Here is a 24,413-nt window from a genome sequence, read left to right on the forward strand (position 1 = left end):
CTTCATAACTTATTCATAAAGACGCATTGGTTTGAATGGCTGTGAGAGTTTTTGGACTTTTGTATTGAGATATTTTGAAAAATAAGCTCAGTTTAAGAAAATAATGATACATTGTTTAAGAGCGTGGATACTCATGCCATGAAACAAGCCTCAATTGGTTGTAAACCTCCATATGTGCAGCAAATGGGATCTACTGATGTCCTGCACGAGGTTCAGCTGTATCTGTTGTGTTAAGTAACATTTTGGCCCTAGTACTCCAACTGTTGCAGAAAACAAAACATACAAGATAATTATTATTTGTGTGATTTTATAAAAAGTGGCGCTTTTTTTTTAAAAGAAGCAAAAAAAAGATATCAGATAAAGGAACATTTCAATATATAATTATTGTTATGTCTTTAATATTTTCAAAACATTCTTAAAGGGATAGTGTCCTAAGGTTAAGTTAGGAAAAATTCAACAATATTGTTCTACATGAGTAGTATTATTTGGCTAATTTTGAAAGGCATTTCGTTTTTGAGATGAAGGAAGCTAAAGGTTTATTTCAGAGATAAAACTAAACATTTTTTGAAAATTATATTTGTCTTAGTGTAAAAAAAAAAAAAAGGTAAAAAGGGACAGAGGGAGAACACAAAGGGACCGAGGGTCAGGCAAGTCTGTGACAAGGCTGGAGAATGAGTGCGGGACAGAGGCGGGACTCAAGCTTTGATTGACAGGAAATATATGGACACTTTATCAACTGACTGCAGCTGTTTAAGGTTAAAGATGTGAGAAAAGAAAGAACTCTCTTCCTCTGAGTAAAACAAACTCCTTAGTCTCTTATTCCATGATTAATGTGACTCGTGGTCATACTGGCAAAGGGTGCACCTCCTTAGGGGTTCCTAGTCCAACATGGTCACCCTTAGGGTGCGCAAATGTGTACAAACTACGCAAAACGAGACAAAAATGCACATCGTGGAGTAGAGTCTGTTCGTCAGCAATGACTCCAATGTGTTAAAGAGCTGGATCAGACGGAGATAGAGGAACAATTAGTGTATCGAGCAGTTTGTGTGTATGAAAAATAAAAGAATGAGGTTTATTTGTATGCCTCGTTGAGAAGGTGACACACCCCCTGCAGAGTTATAAGACACCGATAATGTGTGCGTGTGTCAGTCTGGCTCCAGATTATCTTCTGCTGGGTCAGGGGGGGCCATCTTCTGCTTGTATATGAAGGTCAGCATGAAGAGTGCTATGTCATGTGAGCACCAGTAACCTGTGTGTGAGGTCACCGCTGACCAATAGCGGCTCTCCACCAGACCCTCCCGGAGCTCAAAGTCGATGCGCCGCTCCAGCTCCACTGAAAAACACAAACAGAGACTTTAGGACGGATTTGAACCTTCCCAACCCAGACACAAATGTTATGTGTGTTTGTGAACTAACATGATGTGTCAGTAATGGGGGAGGTGGGCCGGATCAAGGTGGAGAGGCCGTATGCTGAATGGCTTTCTGTTCTCTTCTGCTCCTCTTCCTCAGTGTTTGCCCCCCCCTCCAGTCCCAGAGACACCGAGGGCTGGCTGTTGGAGCGGGAGAAACGTGAGAAGAGGATTCCTCCGATGCCCTTCCCTATGCTCGCCGCACCTATGTTATGTATGGAAGAAAGAGAGAAACAAAAAGAGAGATGCATGTTGGAATGTGGTTTAGATCGAGACGAAAATAGAAGTGAGAGTGAGGGCTTACTTCCTTTTCATTTTAATTCAATTTATTTTGAAGTACAGAGGAATCCTTGTCTATTAAGACACTCTCAATCTCCCCACAAGATGGCACTGTTGATGTAGTCATCGAGCCTTTCACATTACACAAGTTGTCAAACTCAAATGTTGCATTTCAATTGCTCAACTTTTCTCTGGATTTAAATTTGTTGTCAGAATTCTAATTATTTATTAATTCCAGTTGTAGAAAAATGGTTTGTTCTTTATTCTCCACCCAGACTGTTTGCCCCTGGTTGTCTCTCCTCAGACATTTAAGTAGTTGAATATGGTTTTATTTGTATTGTTATCTCTTCTGGCTTAGTATATGGCATTCATCATCTAGATAACAAACTTAATTATATTAAGAACTGATTTCCTTTACATAAGGTTGTTTTAAAATAATACTTCACCCACCCAAATTACTATTTGCGTATTATTTATTTACTTTTCAATTCTTGAAGAAAACTTAAAATGTGATGTTTTATTTGGAGTAAATTCATGTTTTGGGAATCAGTGAGCACACCAGCCTTGGATTATATTGCACAGGTTGTGTGAAAGTTTGTAAACAGATATTTTTAAAACATGGCTTATATTTACTTTAATACATCAAGACCTTTCTGTTTTTGGATTGTTTGTTCAAAGTGGAGGAATGTGGTTTCAAGAATTCAAGGTAATGCGGGATGAGTACCTGATATACAAATGCTCCTTTTAGAATTTAATTGAAGTGATCAGAACTCATTTTAGAGCAGAATTTGAAGCGAGGGTAGTGTCTTACCCAGTATACTGGCCTTGCCCAGGTTGGTGATAGACTCTCCGTAGTGTCTGCGGGCGAGAACAGGTGAGGTGCTCGGGCTGGGGAGGCTCTCAGTGTCAGACGCCGGGTCTTTCACTGGATTCAAGTAGGTTGGCCTGATCGCATCATAGTGTGTGGGACTAATGGCACTGCACCTAAAAAAGAAAATACAAAAACTCAGAAAATACATACTGGAAACATCCTGTGTTAGACAAGGAATAACAGAGTGATATAAGATACATGACTAAAGCTCTTACCAGTGTATCTGAACAGGTGAAACGTTGCTGAAATGTTTTAGGATGAGAGGCTCCAGTCTGTAGGCCTGAACAGAGAAACACAACTTCAGTTAGCTTGAAGTACAGAGAAACGCCGTAACTATTTCAAGTTGTAAAATCTTGGTTTTAGTGTTGTGAGTAGAGTAGAACAGACCTTGCAAACCAATAAAAAAAAACACAGCAAATATTAGTTATGAGTCACAAAAAAGTAATAACAAGGACATACTCTAATTTGACCTTTGACCTTATGGGCAAAACACCGTTCTGTAACGTACATCCTGGCTATTAAGTGCTGTCCTAGTCTTTCTTTTTTTATCATCTAAATTGAGGATTCATCACCCAGTCTTCACAGTCCTGTGCGTTGTCTTTCAGCCTTTCATTATAACTAATGTTCTTGATGTAGTGTGATTTTAAGGGTGTCCATTATCATCTGGCCGGGGACAACAGCTGGAAATTAGCAATGCTGGCTAAAGCTGCCCCATTTACTGTTTTGTGGGACAGTTGATCAATGGGGACTGCCCACAACACTATAAACTAAAACTAATACTTAATCACGCCATAAATGTGTGTGGGTGGAGTCAAAAATAATGAAGAAAAGGAAATATTGACTCCATCTCATATACAGACGCTCTCTCTCTCTTAATCAGGGTTTGGAGAGAGAGAGAGAGAGAGAGAGAGAGAATTAGGTTGGGGAATCCATGGAAACTGACCACAGGGTCTGTGGGATGGAAGACGTTGAAGAGCCGGCTGCAGATGGAGGTGGGCAGGATGTGGTCCTGGTGGCAGCTGGTCCCAGGGCGGATCCCCCTCAGAGCCAAGAACACCGCCAGAGGAGAGCCCATGCAGAAGAAGTTCTCCACCTGAGAGACAAAAGGTGCAGAGATGATATCAATGTAATAAAGGTATGTATATGTGTACATATGTATGTATATATAGAATTATGTTTATCTGTGTGAGTATTTAATTACAGAATTATCTTTTATTTACTTTACCGTGCAACAGGATGACTAACGGGAGGGCTACTTCTGTATAAGCAATGCTTTCTGCCCTCCCACTTCTACTAATTTTGTTCGTTTTTTAGATGTATAAACTAAAGTGTTGAAATCGTAGAATAAATAATACATTTTAAAAAGGAAGTCTCTGGTATTTACACAAATAGCAATTCTTCAATGCTGCTGATATAATGATTTTAGGTTTGTCTTAAATAACATGCATTCAAAAGGTTTTACAAATAATAACATTAGTTGTGTGTACAAAAATGCTGAAACCCCTATTATTATTATTATTATTAGTCTGTAATAGCAATCATGTTTTTAAAGCGTACAAATAATAAATGAATATTTTACATTAAATTTGAGAGAAGGACGGGCTGGGGGTTTTGATGCCTCCAGTGTGAGGAGTTGATTCTCCAGCTCTTGTAACCTGTTGGAAGCAGAAAAGTGACACATTGTCATAAACCAGAACATAAACAAGACATATTTCTGTCGCTGTAGCTTGAAATCACTCTCAATACACTCCTTAGATCCATTTGTGCATTATTATCACCTCGAGCTACCCTGGCACACACATACTGATTCTCCCAAAAAGCAATCTCAGTAGCACTGAGATCGACAACATTATTTCCCAGAGGCTTCTCGTTTCACTGAGGTAATGGTGCGCACTCTAACTGATATTGCACACACAGGGCGATGGTGGTGCGGAGCAGATATATTAAAAGCCTCTTCCCTTCCATTTGATCATGAGTTGTCACAATACCCTGCTGCTGCACGAACAACAACAAGAAACAACAACATGCCACTGAAAAAGGAGATTTGATGAGCAGCACACTAAAAGAAAAATGCTAGATTGGATATTGAATTTGGAGTAAAGAATGGTTTGAAAGTAGGGCTGGACGATTAATAGATTTTAAATCGAAATCGCGATTTGAAATGATGCGATTATCAAATCGCAAAGCNGCTATAGACTAAGATCTCAAAATTACATCACTCTGTCCGTCCCCTCAGTACGCACAGTGCTTGGAAAAAAAGCCCTATCATACTCTGCCCCCTCGACCAGGAACACACTTCAGCAGGAACTTAAGCTGACCACTTTGATACCCATCACGGATTTTAAACTAATTTTAAAAAAGCTGGAGAAATTATCTGTGGGTGTTTGCACCTTCTATATCTGACTACTTTTTTACGATGTTGTATTTTAGTGTTGCCTCTGTGTTTAGTGTCCTGTCTGTCTGTAACTTTGTGTGGTAGTGTTACTACTCTCTTGAAAATGAGACCTTGTGTCTCAATGAGATTTTACACCTGTATAAAATAAAGGCTAAATAAAAAAATAATAATAATGTCACCATTGATGGTCCAAATGTTCAGTGCCAAATGTGAATGTGTACTTTGCGTAAGAGTATATATATAAAACCTGTAATATTCTCTAAGGCAGCGGTTCCCAACCTTCTTCAACTCATGGCCCGCTTAAGAATCAAACGTTTTTTCGCACCCCACATTCAACCATGAATAATACGGAGGCTAAATAAAGTTCTGATTGGTCCATTTAGAACATGTGACACGTTGTTAATCCAGTAGAAAAGACCGCTGTCAAGGACTGTAATGACCGTTGCTAAGGAGGATCAAGAAAGAGAAAGGAAAAGAGGTTCAAATAAAATAGAAATCTTAATAATGAAATGTTTCCACACATATCAGAATGTTTTGCAAATTATTTGGCGGCCCACTTGCGATGCGTTCGGGCCGCGGCCCACAGGTTGGGAACCGCTGCTCTAAGTCTTTAAACACATACTCAGCTTTCCGAAACATACTGACTTTACGCAAGTATGGCGTCTCTTATAATCATACAATCAATACATCATAATCTTTAAATTAAATCACCAGTGTGTCTGTGTTTCTACTGTGTTATATTCTATTGTTCTTGGTGTTAAGGTAACAGATCCACGGCCCATGCAATTATCTACATTATCAAGCTGTACCTGTTCCTGGTGAGCCGTAGCTGCTCCACAACATGCTTCTCCTCGCAGGAGATCCAGCGCAGGTCCAGCTCCTCCTCCACGCCGTGATGCTCCTGCTGACAGAAGCGCACAGGATCCCACCCCGTCATGATGTCATAGGTGATGACGCAGCCGAGGGAGTGCGACACAATGGACACTTTGCCCCCCCGCTCCTCAAACTCAGGGTTCCGGGAGCAGAAAAGAGTGTACAGTCTGTTTAGCTCCTGTGTTAGGCCCTTTGTAATCTGGAGAAACATGGAGGGGAGAAGTTTTGAGTAGAAACACTAGGTCAAAGAGACTTGTGATTTACGGTTTCTGGATGTGTGCGACTCTCACCTCATCCCGGTAAAGGGGGCTGTTGTAGTACATGATGTCCATGGCACTGCTGTTGAGAAGGTCTCTCAGTCCTCTCACTTTGTCTGGTGTGATCGAGTCTACCGTATCTACAGAAAATAACCATTACATTGGCTTTAATGCAACACAATGGAGCCTGAATTCATGCACTCTAATGCAATCGTATACATCAGCTCATACATCAATTCTGCCTTCAGAAAGATAATAATGTTTTCGGTCAGAGGGGTATTAAGTCAACTATAGTATATGTTTGATATAGAGGTTTCAGCTTGTGTTTTACTGAACTACATTAAATCAATTAAGTGGCTACTGAGTGTATCTGGAGTACGTACACAATAGAATTAAAACAATTTTTTTTATTTTTTCCAGGTAAGTGCTCATGTTATCTGATCTCAGCACCCTCCTTCATACCCATTAAGTAAATTATGCAACATTCAGCCTGCATTTGGACAGGGACAATGGTTATAGCAGTAATGGCGAATGCGTCCTGCTGTCAAAACACTTAAGGGATGAGTACAGCTTTGCTTCATAACCCTTTCTCATTAGGATACAACAAATGTACCGGTAAAATACATCAAGAGTTAACAAAAACACAGTTAAACTGCTCACACTACCAGGATACACAAACATATGCATACAGGCATGCACAGTCTCAAAAAAGCACACAAACCTCCATCCAGTGCAAGTTTAGAGCGCCACTCGACAGGCAAGAACTCCACATGCTCGTCATTTTGGTCTGAAAAGTGCTTCTCCTCCATCTTCCTCACCCCCTCCCTCAGCCTGAATAGAGAAATTACAACAAAGAGCATAGGGCACATGAGGACATCGCACACTGCAATCTGTATTCCTTAAGAGTGCAGTTGGGATTGTGTGGAGTGTTATGCCAAAACATTCAAATACAAAAAGCAGTAGATTGCTTGAAAAAAGTGATGATCAGATTGTCACGGTAGCAGCAATGTATATCTGGCCCTGCTACAGACTGAAGATGGAGTCGTTTGTTCTCGACTTTAATGAATGTCGGCCAGTGAAGAATGAGGCTCATTATGCTTCTCCCTGATGCAGCACACACAAACAATGGCTGCCATGCTCCTAGCCCTATATGGGGCAACATTAGCTCACAGGAAACTCTAAATACACAGAGATGGAGAAACAGGGTGAGGCAAGTTGTTTGCATGGGTTAATGGAGTCTGAGAGAGGCTATTACGTGACTGCTCTGTGAATGGAGCACCTAATGCAGGTTTTGACAGGACTGTCTGCAGGGGATCTTAAAAGCACAGCACTGCATTACCGAGCTGCACCCACAATGACTCCCTAGCTTTTAGATTGGAAAGTGAGATTTGACATAGTCCTTTTAATCTAAAATAGATTTGAAAAAGAATACAGTTTTAGAACATAACAATACCCTAAATTCACTGCTGCCAATGACACTCAGAGGCACAGAGCTGAAATTAATTTAGGTTGAAAAATAAAAAAGAACTGGCTAGACGTGTCGGCTTGATCTTTCCTCTTGGCTGAGGAAAGTGTGTATGCTATAATCCACAGGGAGCTGGGAATGAAGCTTAGAGTGCTCTGCAGCTTGACTTGGTCTACTTACCTGCTTAGCTGGCCTAAGCTGCAGCCAGAGGCCCAGCGTAACTTAGCGACACAGAGACACACATTGCTCTAGTCAACACATTCTGTACTACTGCCTGTAATGCTCTTAGTTTAGGGTCAAAACAGCGGTGCTACTCAGGGGCAGATATGTGTCCTTGTACAGTTCATCACACAAAGACACAGGGTTGTAGCTATCTTAAGTGAGCTTTTCAAAACTGATCAAGAGCCTATACGCTAATGAGCTGCAGAAGACACTTAAAAAGGAAAAACACAGCAATCATTTCCTCCATCAGGTCTCCTGAGGCCGAAGTCATTATTGTAACTTCCACACAGTGGCCTCTATGCAAAAAGCTACTGTCTACAGAATTCCTCATTCAAACATTAGGCATTTGAAAGAGGAAAGAACCCTGTAGGCTGCTTTTCTGGATTATCTAGCGGTATCAGGCCATGCTGATCATTTTGGTTCAAAGAGCAAAGGTTGTAGGATATACATATTTTCCCAGAACACCAATAACATGGAAACAAATTGAATATATAATGCCCTAAGCATGAACATTATTTTAATATCATTAAGTCCCCGGATTATACATACAATTTATTTAGATTTTTGCACAAAATTAAGATGTGAACAAACATTATGTTTCCCATGAAATATCTCTCTATTGTTGTGTTGGCTGCTTCTGTATCTTGCTGCAGAGCCTCATGACATGCATTGTCTAAAATCTTTCCCTGCTCCTTTGTATTTTCTCCAGTTCCGATGCATTGTGCTTTCTTGGCCACAGTTCCAAAGGCACTCTTGGAATGCTAGGTACAAAGTTTGAGAACAGCAGAAAAAGACAAAGGGGGTGAAACAGATGAGAAGAGTGGGGGGACAAATAACACAAGCTGCTGCTGCAGTGTTATCAAAAGGAAATGCTTGAAATAACTCCCACTAAGGGTGGCCATGGATTAACAAAGCAGACAACGGTTCCAAGGAGGGGGTCATTGCCCCTGTTATATTAAGCCTGGACCCCCCTCTGGCCCCCTAACTATAGCACATATTTTTGGTGATTCTTTTAACCAACATTTATCAGCAGAGTGGAGAAATTGTTATTATTGATGTGCAGTGATAAATGTAAACATGTAGGTTAACACTGAATCAATGTTCTCATTTTATTGGAATATGTAAATTGTTAAGACTTTTGGAGAACCAGGTGGTGGCGGTGGTATGTAACGGTTATAATGTAATATATATATATATATCCAACTTCTGGCTCCCTGTATCGCGAATGTCAGTGGGGGGGGAGTGGAGTGGAGTATGAAGCCCTCTGGGGGTAGTGGAGTGCAGAGCTTCGTGACCACAGAGCGTGTGAAACGTTGTGATCAGCTGTTTTAGCGCAGTGCTGTACAGACCAACGTTAACAGCAGCCCCTGTCTGTGCACATGAAAACCGACTCTAACCGCCTTCTATACACAAATATGTTTAAAATGTAACAATGGTGCTAGTCAAAAAAAGTGATCTGATATCACATGAACCTGCCAGACAGGTTCTTCATCAGTTAATAGTTAATAATGTATCCCGCACAGAGATGCAAAGTTTAAAGAAAGAAGAAGTCAGATGTGTTAATCGATGACAGTAAGAGAAGTTTAAGGGACAGACAAAGAAGACAAAGGGAACAGCAATACAAACATCAACCGAGAGAGGTTTTGTTTTTTAAACTGGATTTGATTTGTGTGCAAATACATTTGGTTACAGTTTGAGAATCTGACATTAATCAACATGTACATAAGAAAAAACGTAATAGAATTATGTTTGTAATCACTCACATCCCAGTGTTTTTAATAATGCGTCCCTGGTCCATCTTCTGTCCAATCCCATGAACCACAAAGACAATGTGTGTAGTCTGGGGGGGTCTGTCCTCAGGTGACGCCTCCTCAACCCAACCCCGATGCAGCCGTGTGCCGCTGCTGGAGGCTGGAGGAGGACAGAGACGGACTATTAATGATTGCTCTTGATTTTAGTACACCTGGGAAAAGCAAAACATTTCTACAGTATTTTCTGTTCTGTATAGAGTGGTGCAGTGACGAGTCCTAAAACCCGGAAGTGAGTTAGCATTTTACCACTACCGGCAGTTCCCTCGTCTCAGAGTCAATAGGATCTCTCCATAGGATTTGGGAAAATAGCTGGAAATAAGGTCTGTGGTGGACACAAATTTAAGACACGGATCACGTTTTGTTCTACGACATTAAATACATCAGCAGTGACCCCACTGGTGATTTTTGAAGAGCTTACGTGTCTGAAAAACGATGGTTGTTAACAAGTGGCTGAATAGGACTACAGAAGTTGTCGAGGACGTTGTACGTCATTACACCGAACACGTAAACACTCCCACTAAGTTTGTTTGCCCCTGTTCTGCTTGAAAGCAAGTACCTGCCTCCTGCAAACTGTTCAAACAAACGCTTCAACTTGTACAATTTTAAATCTGTATTTTTGAATATCAATCTTAAATTGGCGTGACGTCGAAGTCGTGCGACAGATTTAAAATTGTACAAGTTGAAGCGTTTGTTTGAACAGTTTGCAGGAGNTTGATCTCTTATCCTGGAACCTAACCTGCTCCGGACCAGGCTAGCCGTTCAGCATAAGTTACCATGGAGATCTAGCCCGCTAAGAAGTGAACCAACGTCGTAGGACCGGAAACCCAGAGTTTTCCCTGAAGTTAGCCCGCTAAGCGAAAATCCGGCTTCGTAGTACAGGCCTCAGGTGCTGTCTGGAATATTTAATGATTTGTGTTTATTTTTTGTGTTTCCCTACTTTGCAAAAAAGGTCTTGAAATGTTATCTAATTTGTAGTCATTGTGCAGTTAATATACAATATAGTTGTTTTAGTCATGTTTTGTTTACATAAGGAACTCCACATATTATGTTGAAAACGTTTTCCATTAAACTGCCTTTTTTAGTCAAGTAGCTGTGTCATACACTACCCAAAAGTATTTGTAACCTTAATGACATGTCGATGACAGTGAAGGCAGCAGGTAGTCTGTATTGAGTGTAAAACAGATGCTACCTCAGTCATCTTGGCCATTATGTCAAACAGCGCTGCTACCACTATTACTAAGGCTCAATGTCCAGGGCCTTAAGGTACTAACCTGATAGCAGCGCTCCTTGATAGATTGGCCTGTTAAAGAGTGATGACAGCTGTAGCCTGTGACTGACACCAGGGTAACGGACATTATTCACTCTCTTTTGGTTGTTAGTTCTCTCCCACCTGCCCCCTTTCTACCTCCCTTTTCTGTTCAAATGGAGTGGATATCAGACGAGTGCTAAAACTACATGTCACAAGCGCAAACGCTGCCAAGGTACTGTAACATGCCAAGTTCTTTTTGTTTTTTTTACCTCTGCTGTGTTAGATCTGCTAGCTTGTTTCCTCTCTCTTAGTAAATCCTAGGACCCAGTTTCTCATTTATGTTGTGGTTCAGACCTGTTTAATCAAATTGTTAGAACTAGACCTAGGCTCAGTTATAAATGGTTGTTTTCAAATGGACTTTGGCTGCTCTCATAGTTCTCCATTGCAGCCTTAACTGGGCCTAGTTGCTAGAACTTCTCCCCGTATGCTGTGACCCAACGTTTGGTAGCACTGCTATTGCTGCTTTTTGAGGAACCTTTTGTATCTGTCCCTCAGCTCATTGCTTTGATAGTAAGTAGGCAGCATGGTTCACTCAACTATTAGGGCAAGTCCCCTTAAACCAGTGGATGTTAAATAAATGATCTGGTCCTCAAAAAGCCACCTTCTTTACCCTTTTTTATCTCTCCAGCCCCTCTCCCCATTCTCTCTCATCACTTTCCTACTCTCATCCCTTCTGGCAGTGAAACTGTCATTAATGAACCACCAGCTCTCGCTCTGAGAGCGATGGACAAAGCTCTCTGTTGAGAGCCAAACACAAGTGATGAGCTGAACAGTGGAGCCATTGTGGCTCTTTACTATAGACCCTCTTAGAGGTCCATCACTGTCCTAGTTCTGGGTGTATTGACCCTCAAAAAAATGCTTAACAGGGGTTTGGGGGTCTGACTCCTAATTTTGTGGTAATTCTAAGTGAACATTGACCTGCGATTTGACAACATAACACCTCCTAGGATGGGAGGTTATTAAAGCACTGCAGTAAGTAAATGTTTTACTAACATTAAATAAATATTCTTTAACAATAAATGGTCTATACAAGAGGGGATAAAACCTCATTGGGTGAAAGTAGCTAGAAGAAAAGTTGCAACTGATATATTCCCACAATGTCCCAGTCCAGCATCATAGTATATTTTACAAGCGATTAGTTTGAGAAGCATTTCCGAATGTGCTTCCAGCAGATTTCACAAACTCTCCCTAACAAAATGTCCCTGTTTCTCTTTTATTTCAACACTTTACCCAGTTCCTCACATTCTCTGGCCCTCAGTTCTTCCGTTTGAACCTTCCCCCCCATCCTGTGTCCCTCAGTAACTCCCCTCAGCAGCGTTGGAGAACTCCCTCAATGAACCCTTTTAACCTTTCTTGGTTGACCGCCAGTTTCTCTGAACACTTTGATCCCCTGCCTTTCCATTCCTTTCGCAATACATAACCTTTCCTTATAAAACAGGATGTAACGTTGTACAACCCCAAAGTACATTTTTTGAATTGATAAAGTCACTTAGCTGGAGAAGGTTACTATACAGTAATTTATATGATATAGACTAATACCTCCTGTTTTACAGTGGACTCAGCTGCCAATACTGCTTAACAGTCTGGAGTGGCTTGACCTACCCTAACCGTGTGTAGGTCTCATGACAACTGCCCCCGTCCTTTTTCTATGTGGACCTATCTTATGAGTCCATGAGGTAAATAAGGGAAGAAAGCCACTCTAAATTGTTTGGGATGAAGCCAAGCCAAATGGTGAAACGTTCTCTATACTGCTGCTGTCATAGAGTGGTGTAGCTATCTTCTGTGTGGGGGTGCAGGTTAAGCCTTTGTTTACTTTGCTGTTGAGTGGTTTTGTTTGACAATTTGCAAAGATAAATGGAAAGGTGTGACAGAGGAAACTGTATTTCTCGCCTCTGGTTCCTTAGGACATGAGCTTTATAGTTGTATCTGGCTAAGAGAAGCAATTACCTATCTTTTTTTTATTATACATGTCATAGCGCCCTTTACTCCAACACTTCTATTGCTTGTGGTAAACTCCTTTTTTAGTCCTTTCTTGTCCTTCTCCCTTAGAGGCAGCCATTCCTTTTAACACTGTTTGCCCTCAGAGTAAACAACAAAGGTGCAATAACTGTTTGGCCTTGCATTACCCACCAGTCATGCTTGTCCAGGCTACTGAGGCCTAGCTTTACTCCATCATGAGACTCACAAACACATAGGCTCTGTTTATATACAGTGTATCTTGTTGCTTGTCACATGATCATATTTAATCATTCCTGGGCAAGGAATTATGAATAAAAATGGAATATTAATGGATGATTGAGAAAGAAAACACTATGGAAAGGCTACTCAGATCTGAAACATGGCCAAGTCATTATTTTGGTCATTTTCTTACTTGAATGGTAAAAGACATCCAGTTAGTTTTCTGTGTGCTTCTTGAAACTTCATATCATTATAACTTTGTGGGACTATACTGTTAAAAGTGTGTTAGTACTTTACCACTTCCTTAATGGTTTCAATCCTCAGATTGACTTCTGCACAAATAGCCATGACTATGCACTGGACTTACGCCAAACTCTTCCACCATTTTCATCCAGATGAACTTGACTGCGCAGGACATTTAAAGGACATGCTGCAGAGACATAAATAACTCTCTCAAGTCAACCAGTTTCATTTATCGCTCTGAGCTTCTCTAGCAAATGGTGTCTTCTCCCTAGCTCTCTGCTCTTACTTGCACTTGTCACTGCATTACAGTTTGAAGCATCAACATGGAGAGGAATTAAAATCAACTGAAATTCAATTCGATATTTCATCAAAAATATATCATATAATATCTTCAGTCTGATGATGCTAAAGCAGGACAGTCAAGCAAGAGCTGGAGTATGAAATCATGGTGTGTGGTAGTTTGATGTGTTTTTCTTTCCTGCAGATCAATGCTCCAGCCCCTGCATTTGATTGGGCTGTGTCATTAGATCAATCCTAGACTTCTGCTTGTTGTAACTGCATTTAAGAAAATCGCAACTTGGGGGAAATTCTTACAATGTCTATCCCTGTCCCTTGAAATCTGTAATCACAATCCTTTGTATCGGTGACCCTTTTTTCCTGCACCCTTCTGCCCTGGTTTTTGCCTACGCTTTGCCCTATTTACCACACCATAAACCAATATGTTTTTCTCTGTCCATTCATTTACTCAATCGTCTCTCACTGACCCCTACAGCCATCCACAGCCTGCAGCTGAGTCGGACGCATGTTGATTGGCACAGCGTGGATGAGGTTTACCTCTACAGCGATGCCACTACTTCCAAAATTGCACGCACCGTCACCCAGAAACTGGGCTTCTCAAAAGGTCTGTATTGTACACACTCTTTATATTTCCATATAATAATGTATACAAACGATTCCCTATCTGTCCATACTTATATTTGTACTGAATTGATTTGAACCCCCCTGTTAATGAACCATTACCTACCGAAAGTAGCCACTATATATTAGATGTAAGTAGATCATAGCCATATTTACACATATGACCTAAAAAATATAGATGATGCAACCTGAAATAGTACATTATATAATACAAAATGACGGAGTATTAAACAAAAAAATGTTGGACCAAATTCCTGCCACACTTTTGGAAATATAAACTGTGTATTTGTCTTTCTATAATTTTGACAAAGGCTGTGTTCCAAATCAAATACTTAGTTTTTTTAATTTAGTATACACTCATAGCTGCATTCACACTGTGCTGCCATTTTCTATTATTCAACAGCTGTTAATACATGGCTGGGTACAGTTCAGTCTCTTAACTGGATTAGCCCAGAAAATCTCGCAGTGTCCATCTGCTAATCCCAGGGGCTCGGTTTGATGAAATGGCCCAAGTGTCACTGAAAAGAGGGCAACTGCTGTTTGACCCCTTGTCCGCTGTTTGATCTGGTTGCACGAATCTAATCTGATCTACAGTTCTCTCAGCTTTACGGTGCATTTCATCTCCTGATGGCAGATAATGAAAGCAGGAGTTGGCTCTGGTCATGTCAATCTCCTCTGACACACAAATGCTCAGTAATGACAAATCTCTATATATCTAGATAGCAGGAAATTCCATTGGCTTTGCCGCACCGCACATGACTGGAGTACACTATAGGATTGAACTGAGAACACGCACTTTACGCGTTTTACACACGCTGGCACAGAGTCTTGGGCCACTGGCACAGCAGACTTTTGTGTCTCACCTGCTGGCCTCTCTGGGCTCAGGAAGCACGTTACTTAAATACCATCACTCTGATATTTATAGCCTCTGTACACAGTTGCGTGGGAATGTTTGTGTTTGTGCAATAGTGGTGCAGGGATGACGTATTTACCCGGAAGTAAACTGCGCATGGGTTCCCTCGACAACAAAGCAATGGGATTTCTCCATAGGATTTTGGAAAATAGCTCGAAATAAGGTCTGTGGAAAACGAACCTGTTTGATAAATGCACGTTTTGTTCAGCCGGATAATCTCCACATGTCTGCCCTACTTTTATAATTTTCTAATCATAAATCTAACCGCCAGAAGCACAATGCTAACGTTATGCTATAAACTAACTACAGCAGGGTCGCTGCTTCAACGTCACGCCAACTTAAGATCGATATTCAAAAATACAGATTCAAAATTGTACAAGTTGATGTATTTAATGTCGTAAAACAAAACGTGATCCATCTCTTAAATGTGTGTCAACCACAGACCTTATTTCAAGCCATTTTCCAAAATCCTATGGAGAAATCCCATTGACTCTGAGACGAGGGAACAGGTAGTGGTCAAATGCTAACTCACTTCCTGTTTTAGAACTCGTCACTGCACCACTCTATACNNNCGTTAAGAAAGCTTACTTAAATATCTGCCACAACATAAGTAACCGGATCAGAGTAACATTACGTAGCCTACAGTCCGCGGCACTGAGTGCAGACGTCGATGTGTCCCATTATCATTCATATCACATCATAATGTATCATATATCTCCTTATCTGAGTCAGCTGAGCCGAATCTGGCCGTGCAACACTCAGTGTCACATACTGTATGCAGAAGTATTATTTTAAGCAACACATTAAGTTGACGAAACACTTGAGTCAAATGTAATTAAAGTCAGATCGTGTCTTAGACGGGGCAGTGATATCATAAACCTGTTAATGTACGCATTCAAACACTTTTTCTTTTACCAGCTGTATTCACCTTGCAGGTGCAACTATGTGGCTTTTATCCTGGATAAAGTGTTTAAGTCATGGATGTTTAAAGTTTAACGTCTTCATATTTGTCTAATTATAGTTGACTTTTCATTCAGGAAGTATGACGCGCTGCGCTGTCAGTACGCTTGTCCATGTTTGTGATTGGTCGAATGCTCCAAATACCACCCCTTTTATGTGAACGCGCACCTAAATACATAGGGCAAAGCTGGCTTGCGTTAACGAGTTGATAACCAGCGTTGTAGGACAGTTTAGGGAGAGCGCGTTTGTTTTGGATAAGGTAAGCCGGGTAACTCAAACATATCCAGGTTAGGTTGAACCGGCTTCGTAGTACAGGCCTCTGGAAGTAGTTAATTTTCCACTTAGGACAACAAATAGTATGTTAATATTGAATATGTTGCATTTTTAAGGAATTGATGTTGAATTCATACTGACAACATACATACAAATAGACCTGTAAGAGTGGATGGTACTGCTGCTCTGTGTTCATTCAATCCCTGAATTGCTTGTAATCAGATTTCGTGATCTGACGTTTAAAAAAGACCTTCTCTGCATTTGTTAATCAAATCAGCATGTCTACGAAAGTCACATCTGACTAAATCGGTCCTCCAGTGATAACACAGACATTAGACTTGCAAATGTCAGCAGTGTCTCCCTTTACAGAGGCGAAAGGCTGAGGAGGAGGAGGAAGAGGAGAGACCTGCTGAGTGCACAGGAAGCTAGTTTGCTTTAAAAGCGATCAGTGAAGTCCATGTGGGCATTACAGCACTGATGGATCCATCAATAATAAGGTGTTTCCTAAAGACAGGAATATCTACTATATGTGGAATCCTTATATGGATGCAATAAGAACATTTGAATTCTGTGGTAGTTTGCAGTGTTTGTCCTTTAGCACACTATATTCCTTTTGGGTAAAGGCACTGTAGATAAATTCCTTTTCATTAAAAGGAAAAAGAACAGTTGCCAACTGATGATTTCAAACATATTTAAGCACAAATGAAGACCAAATCTAAACCGACTTCCAATAATAAGTAAATAGATAAAACATGTTATAATGCCCAGGTGCTTGTTATTACATGAGCAAGTTCCAAATATGTTAAGCATGTGTCTGTCAGAAATCTTGTGGCGTGTGCTACAGTAGCTGATATGTGGTGTACACAATGGACGTGTGGGCTGTTCTTTCCTTAAACATAGCTGAAGCATTATGCTCAGCCCTTTGACGTCGGAGAGGCCCGACAGACTGGAACACACCCTGTAGTTTCCACAATAGATAACTCTTCCTCTACACCCATATACACAAAAGATGGAGAAGCTTCGAGCTAATGAATATTTTTCTTTATCGTCATTCGGTTTATATTCAGTTCTCTGGCAAAAACAAATAACATTTAGCTAAATAAGGTTTGTAAAATAACATTGAAAATATGGTTATCAAAGTTAGCCAATGGAAACGAACATTAAATAATCCATCAACTGTAATACCCTTGTTGCCATTTTCAGTCAACTGTCCGCTTCTCTCTGCACTCAAACAGCGCTGTCTCTGATTCTGTCTCTGATTCTGTCTTCTTCCTTTACCCATGAAGCAGGGGAAAATATATTTATATCATGTGGGGTCAGGACATTCAAGCACTGTTTGTACCTAGCAGCAGCCCTGCCCACATTCTTATGTTATGCCAGCATCGCACGCTGGTATGTCTACCATATCTCTTCTGCTTTACTAACCTTTAGTCTCAGCTAGCTACTCAGACACAAAGAGACCAAAGAAGGGAAGAGAGAGTGGAGACAGGGAGGCGAGAGATAGCTGGGGGAATGTATGTGCTGCAGTTATGTCCGCTCTCTGGCTTTCTGGTCCATTTATCAATTGCACTGCAGTTCAAGGTAGCCCGCTTACGACTCCAAGTGCTTGAGATTATTACACTGAACAAAAATATAAACGCAACACTTTTGTTTTTGCTCCCATTTTTCATGAGATGAACTCAAAGATCTAAAACATTTTCTATATACACAAAATAACCATTTCTCTCAAATATTGTTCACAAATCTGAAAAAATCTGTGATAGTGAGCACTTCTCCTCTGCCGAGATAATCCATCCCACCTCACAGGTGTGGCATATCAAGATGCTGATTAGACAGCATGATTATTGCACAGGTGTGCCTTAGGCTGGCCACAATAAAAGGCCACTCTGAAACGTGCATTTTTGCTTTATTGGGGGGTTCCGAAAACCAGTCAGTATCTGGTGTGAGGGTTAGGATTAGGGTTAGGGTTAGGGTTAGGGTAATGTTGTGAATTGAGTGGCCCATGGTGGGGTGGGGTTTTAGTGGTATGGGCAGGCAGTATTTGATGGACGATGAACACAGGGCCACTCGATGGCCTTTTATTGTGGCCAGCCTAAGGCACACCTGTGCAATAATCATGCTGTCTAATCAGCATCTTGATATGCCACACCTGTGAGGTGGGATGGATTATCTCGGCAAAGGAGAAGTGCTCACTATCACAGATTTTTTCAGATTTGTGAACAATATTTGAGAGAAATGGTTATTTTGTGTGTATAGAAAATGTTTTAGATCTTTGAGTTCATCTCATGAAAAATGGGAGCAAACACAAAAGTGTTGCATTTATATTTTTGTTCAGTGTAGTTTCTAGATGGAAGACTCTACTGTAAAGGCTCCCTGTAATAAAGACCCAAACAGGTGAATTAACTGGATCTATCACTCACTTTGCTTTCACACTCAGCTAAATATAGGAGTGGGAAACGATCTGCCAACAAAGGCAGCAGGGGGGTTTCAAACAGATGCTCACTGTGAAATTATATAACATGTAGGAAAACAGCCAGCATTGAGTTTAACAACATTAATTCTATAACGGTGTGTAGTTATTTTTACACTATATTCAAAGGTGATTATAGTTGTACTGCCTCGTTCACCCTTGCAGTAGATCACCCACTAGATAAGCGAAGGTCATATGATCTGCGTGTTGTGCAATGACGAGTGTGCCCTTCCTTTAAATATCACACACCTGGCTTGCAGATAATCTGATATGCCAGTTTCCTCGTACAGATCTGTTAGTGTCTGTTTGTACGAATAGTTGTGGACCAGGAGTGACCTTCTAGTTCTGATTAAAAAACGTCTGTGATTCAGCTCAGGATTGTGCCAGTTGCTACGAACACATGACACGAAGAGTGACTGTGCAACACGGCGGGCGACCTATTGAAGTCACTTTCTTCTGCTCGGTTGATATCTTTATTTATAGCCCTTAATTTATTCTGAGTAGGGGAGAGTGACAATATCTCGTCAGGCCAGCTCCAGTGCAGTGCAGTGCAGTGGGTAAGAAACAAAAAAGCCAAGAATAAATTACTGAGGTTTTGCATGATTAATTGCAATTTCACAGAGTCATTATGCAGTTGTTATTCAAATATAAGCAAGGTTACAGGAAATAAGGGGTCATTTGATGAATAACTGCTATTAATTATTTGAGGGTAAAGGATTAGCATTAATGTCCCAGATTACATTTGTGATGTTGTGATGTCTCTTTAATGATGCACATTTAACATTTTCACTCTCCCTTTAATAGTGGCTGCAGTTTGTCTCTGTCTGCTTCTCTCTAGTTATCGGCCACATTCACACACCCCCGCATTAATCACCAGTGAGGGTCCTGTAGAGCTGGCTGCCGTAAGGAGACTGCTGAATCAAAGAACCTCTTTCTTATTGCCTCTCGCAGCTAAAGCACTCCTCAGTCAGGGAGGAGAGACGTGCCAGAAAGTTTGAGCTGCAGCTGATTTGCATTGGGAGTGTGACATGACTAGACCTACACTCCCTTCAATGGAAGCACCTGCTCCATTCAGTTCTCCTGACTGTGAGACGATGCTACAGCAGGCCTGTCACATCACTCACTATGTATGACTCACAATGCTTTTATGCTGGTTTGATTGGTGAAAAGGATGACTTTTTCTTAAGATAACATTACATTAATTCACTGTCCTCAACTAAGCTCTACATAGGTTTTTTTTATGAGATACTGCCTGTCTGCCTGGAATACAAAATACTGCAGGGTTGGTGAATGCAGCAGCAGAGTAATGGTGAGTGAGCAATAATGTGTTTTGACCTTATGTTGCTACTCCCAAACCACATGCTGACTCTCTACAGTATTCTCTCTCAAATCTAGCTCTCAGCTTACCAGAAAGGATGATTCAGGGCGAAAAAAAAGAAGCTTTTTAGATGTAGGGGCCTCTCCCACATATTCCTTAAATCATACAACATTATCATTATTCTTCTACTATACACCCTCCCGTTCGCTCACCATCTTTGCTGTCGACGGTCCTGACCACCAAATCCGTCTCGAAGGTGTCCTGCATTTGTTGCCCGCGGAAATGGTTCAGGTGCTCGTGTTCCATGAGATCACTTTCCTCTTCCTCCAACGGTAACCAGGTGCCATCAATAAACCACTGACCTCTCATGACTGGAATATGATCTTGCTCTGGAGGACAGTAAAGATAGCGTGGATTTAGAGACAAAAGAAAGGGATAGACATTTGGGAGCCAGCATATCTGTTAACAAATCTGTTGGAACATTTAAATGTATATCATTTAACATTTTGTTTTGCTTTTTATGGCGCCGTGTTTGAATGACACCTCCTGCCAAAGGTTTCACACAATAAATCACAGGTGCTAATCTAAAGGTGATTGTGTCTACAAAGGCAGGGAGGAGGACAACTGCAATAGAGTACCGGTAAGTGGAAATGTAAACAACACTGGTTTAAAATACCTAACCATAGTCTCTTTTAAGTAACTGTGTGCATGACAGTGTGTGTTTTGGATGACGTAAACTGATTTCCATTTAACTCAACAAGTCTGGCGAAATCCAGGGGGGCCAAGTCTCAGTGGCTTGTGGAGCGAGGCCAGTTTTGATTACAGTCTACAGTGACATTATTAACGGATCCTCTGGTGGTGAATAAGACTGTAAACAAAGTTCTGCATGTAGGTTTCTTAGCAATAGAAAGGAGCATATCTATACAGAGATAGACTGCTAATGTGGACACATTTAAAAACAAGTGAGCATACTCAAATTTACTGACTAAAAAAAGACATACTGAGGCTCACAGTAGAGAGCCTTTATCAGTATACGTTTTCACTTATGTCTTAAGGTGGTTCATTTCTGGTTAGATAAGATAAGACTTCAGGCCTCACATAACTTGAGGCTTCCATTTAAGTGACCTTGATGGAACATAAAACTATTGCAAAAGTCTTAGTTATTTTTCTGGAGGTTTTATTTCTTGGATTACATTAGATCAACTTCCCCTTTTCTCAACGTCTGATTACATGACCTGTGGTCTCTTAACCTAACTCATAAGCTTTTGATCACTTCTTAAATAATCCCCTCTTACATCCATCTCACATGTAGTGCACGGGGTGCTTTAATGTTAACATGACACTGTGTTTGCAGTGGTGTATGGCCAGGACAAGATGAAAACGCACAGCGAGGATCTGAGATAAGTACAAAAAGACTTACATCCACAGCATGAACATTGAGCACAAATAACTGATTCTCTAAAAGTCACTTGGAGTAAACCTTCAAAAAGAACCAGCTACCCATGAACCCTTTCATTGGGGTCAGTTTTGCCGAGGCTTTACAGTGACCGCCTTCATTTGTTCCCTGCCTTTTCCTGGAAATATCCATGAATTAGTCAGCATAGACTGACTTCCTGAGTTGCTCAAATGTCCCAACAGGGCTTAGTAGTTACTGAGCACAGTGAAAAGAGAACTGCACAACAATGCAGGACTCAGTAACTAAAATGAATGATCAAATGCTAGTTTGTGTCTTTTAAAAGGAGCAGCAATGGATGCTGCAATGTGTCTCTGATAAGCACCAGACTTATGAGTGGATGTGAGTCGTTAATCTTCAAGTTTTCAGCAAGTATACTGCAGAATATATCAAGTATATATGAGGTATAGGAACACAACATGAATTAGTGCCTATAGAGATGCAATCAGTGATGCGTTTGAGACCTGCCACCAGACAATACTACATTGTGGGACTGATGCAAAAATATGATTTTACAGTTTTATCAGGGATGATTTGTTATGATACTCACGCTTCCAATAAACTGGATTGCATTCCCTCTCCTTAACATCCACCTCATAGAGCCCTCCCCGGACACAGACGTTGAATTCATTGCTGACAGGGTCCCTCTCCTCAGAGGACACGGTGGATGTGTCCAGGGACACCCGGCCTAAGTGCACACTGCTGGTCCTCGTCTCCCCCGGTACAGCACCGTTCAGTCCCCTGCTCTCCACACCGTTATTCACGCACTCTTCCTCCCCGCCGCTGCCCTGGGAGCATGCAGCAACGGGGTTCAGTTCACAGTACTTCCGATACCTTAACTCAATGTTAAGCGAGTCATGTCCGACAAAGGGCTTCCACGTTTTCTTGTCCTCCTTGTAAAACCAGCGCACCTCCTCGGGACCGAGCTCCGTGACTACCTCATTGAAGCGGTGTCTGGAGCTGTTGGACCGCGACCTCTTCCTCCTCTCGAACAACGGACCCACGTTGCTCCCATCGTTGTCGCTGTAGTCCAGAGAGCTGGCGTCGAGGAAGGCTGTCGGGGAGCTCAGGTCCAACAACAACCGGTCCTGGGAGCCGTGGTGCCTGGCGTGCAGGAGCGGCAGGTGTCCGTCCAGTCCCGACTGCACTGAAGACATCCCCGCCTGCATCGTGTCGCCCATGGGACTCATCGCATGACAGTACGAAAACACATCGCTCCCCAAATCCCACTCCTTGTTGTTGTTGGTGGGGTCGACGCTGCCCGGCAAGCCCTTACCGTCGGAGCTAAAAGCGGATGTTTTGGTTGTAATGTTAAAACTGCTCATAACTACCTGAGTAACCAAACTACCCCCCAGTCTGCCACTTCACACCAACGAAGCTCTCACTTTTACTTGACAACAGCTATCGCAATATGTCATACTGGACAGTATTAAAATTAAATTTCTAAACAAAACCAAAGACCTCCAGACAAGCTCTCGACGCATTTCCTTGAATGCCCCGAAGCTTTAGCCTGCTAAATTAGCAAGCTAAGCTAATGAAGCCGGTTTTAGAACTCCGATGCTAGCTTATTAGCATGCCTGCAACGTTGCAACCGGAAAACCTGTTCACTCTTTTTCTCCTCCTCGTAACTAAAATAATCCCCTATGAAACCACTTTCCTTTCAACGGGTCGTTTTAGTCCAACTTGATAGGCGGAATAGTGCAGTCACCGTACTTTGAGAGTGTGTTCCCGTCTCTGTGGTATTTCTGATTCATTCGTTGTCCAAACAAACCTTGCATAGAGACAGAACTGTAGTATGCGTGCGTATAGCTTGACAGCTGACGCATAGATCACAGGATTCCATCGTGAACGCGCACGTAGAAGCTGCGCGAACATGACGACATTTCTCTTCTTCTTCTTCTCTCTGGCCCATTTTGATTTCGGTGCAATGTTGCCTCCTATTGGCTTAGAAAAATAACTTGCTGTTTTTATCCTCTGACCTATGGCTTGCGATTTAAATAATGTGCTATTGAAGAATGTTAGTATTCTCCTAGCTCTCGCTTTTTTTTTTGAGACACCTAGTCACCAAGTAGGGATCCAAGGTAAACATGTATTTAGTCCCAGTGTGTTTACTTAGGTTACTTGTCTACTTCATAGAACTATGAACAGGGCCGCCCCTGGCCAACTTGGGGCCCTAAGCGACATTGTGAAATGAGGCCCCCAACCGACAGGAGTGAAACATTTTTTTTTGGAAACAAAGTAGGCTACTTTGAAAATATAATTCCTGTTTATTATTATTATTATCAACACAGTTACTTTTTATTCAGTGAGGTAAATGGTAAATGTGCATGTATGTCGTTCAGTATGCGGTGAATACGTCTGCATTTCCTGCCAAATACTAGCCTCAAAAAGATTACAATATAATTAATGCAAATAAACTACTTCTACTAATAATCATAATCAATTCAATAATATAAATACTATATTATTTAGTTGTAATATAGTCAAGACAAAACATGCTTATGACATGCTCAAAAACTGATATTTCTTAAATCTGTATTCAAACGTAGTTCCCTCTGTCAGCAATGTATCAACAACTACACACACATTTCTATCAGTATTTCTCTGTGTTGTGGTTGACATGATGATGACTGTTAGGAGTTAAGGGGAGAGGCTGAGCATCACCATGAAATGTGCAAATTGACATCAAAATCATTTTACACACATTTGTATCACACAGATGCAGGACTTACACACGCCTGTTATCTGACCGACAGGTCCGCACGCACTCTCCAGCCGAAACTCTAATAAGCATTC

At 41.3% G+C, this 24,413-nt stretch overlaps 2 protein-coding genes across 2 annotated transcripts in view; both read right to left on the reverse strand.

Moving 5' to 3' along the window:
* LOC104965166 (gamma-aminobutyric acid receptor subunit beta-1-like) overlaps positions 1-24,413 on the reverse strand; it is a 417,189-nt gene that overhangs the window by 167,577 nt on the left and 225,199 nt on the right. The window lies entirely within an intron of this gene.
* On the reverse strand, positions 352-10,624 carry ddhd1a (DDHD domain containing 1a). The gene is made up of 11 exons (XM_010794106.1): positions 10,609-10,624; positions 9,535-9,682; positions 6,806-6,915; positions 6,118-6,224; positions 5,764-6,026; positions 4,139-4,214; positions 3,503-3,652; positions 2,775-2,839; positions 2,500-2,672; positions 1,417-1,614; positions 352-1,333 (listed from the first exon to the last, which is right to left on the reverse strand). Exons 1-11 carry the CDS (start codon positions 10,622-10,624, stop codon positions 1,146-1,148), a joined length of 1,494 nt encoding a protein of 497 aa, XP_010792408.1. The 3' UTR covers positions 352-1,145.

The sequence above is a fragment of the Notothenia coriiceps genome, unplaced genomic scaffold, assembly GCF_000735185.1.
Source record: "Notothenia coriiceps isolate Sejong01 unplaced genomic scaffold, NC01 NC01_scaffold00037244, whole genome shotgun sequence".
Classification (NCBI taxonomy): Eukaryota; Metazoa; Chordata; class Actinopteri; order Perciformes; family Nototheniidae; genus Notothenia; species Notothenia coriiceps.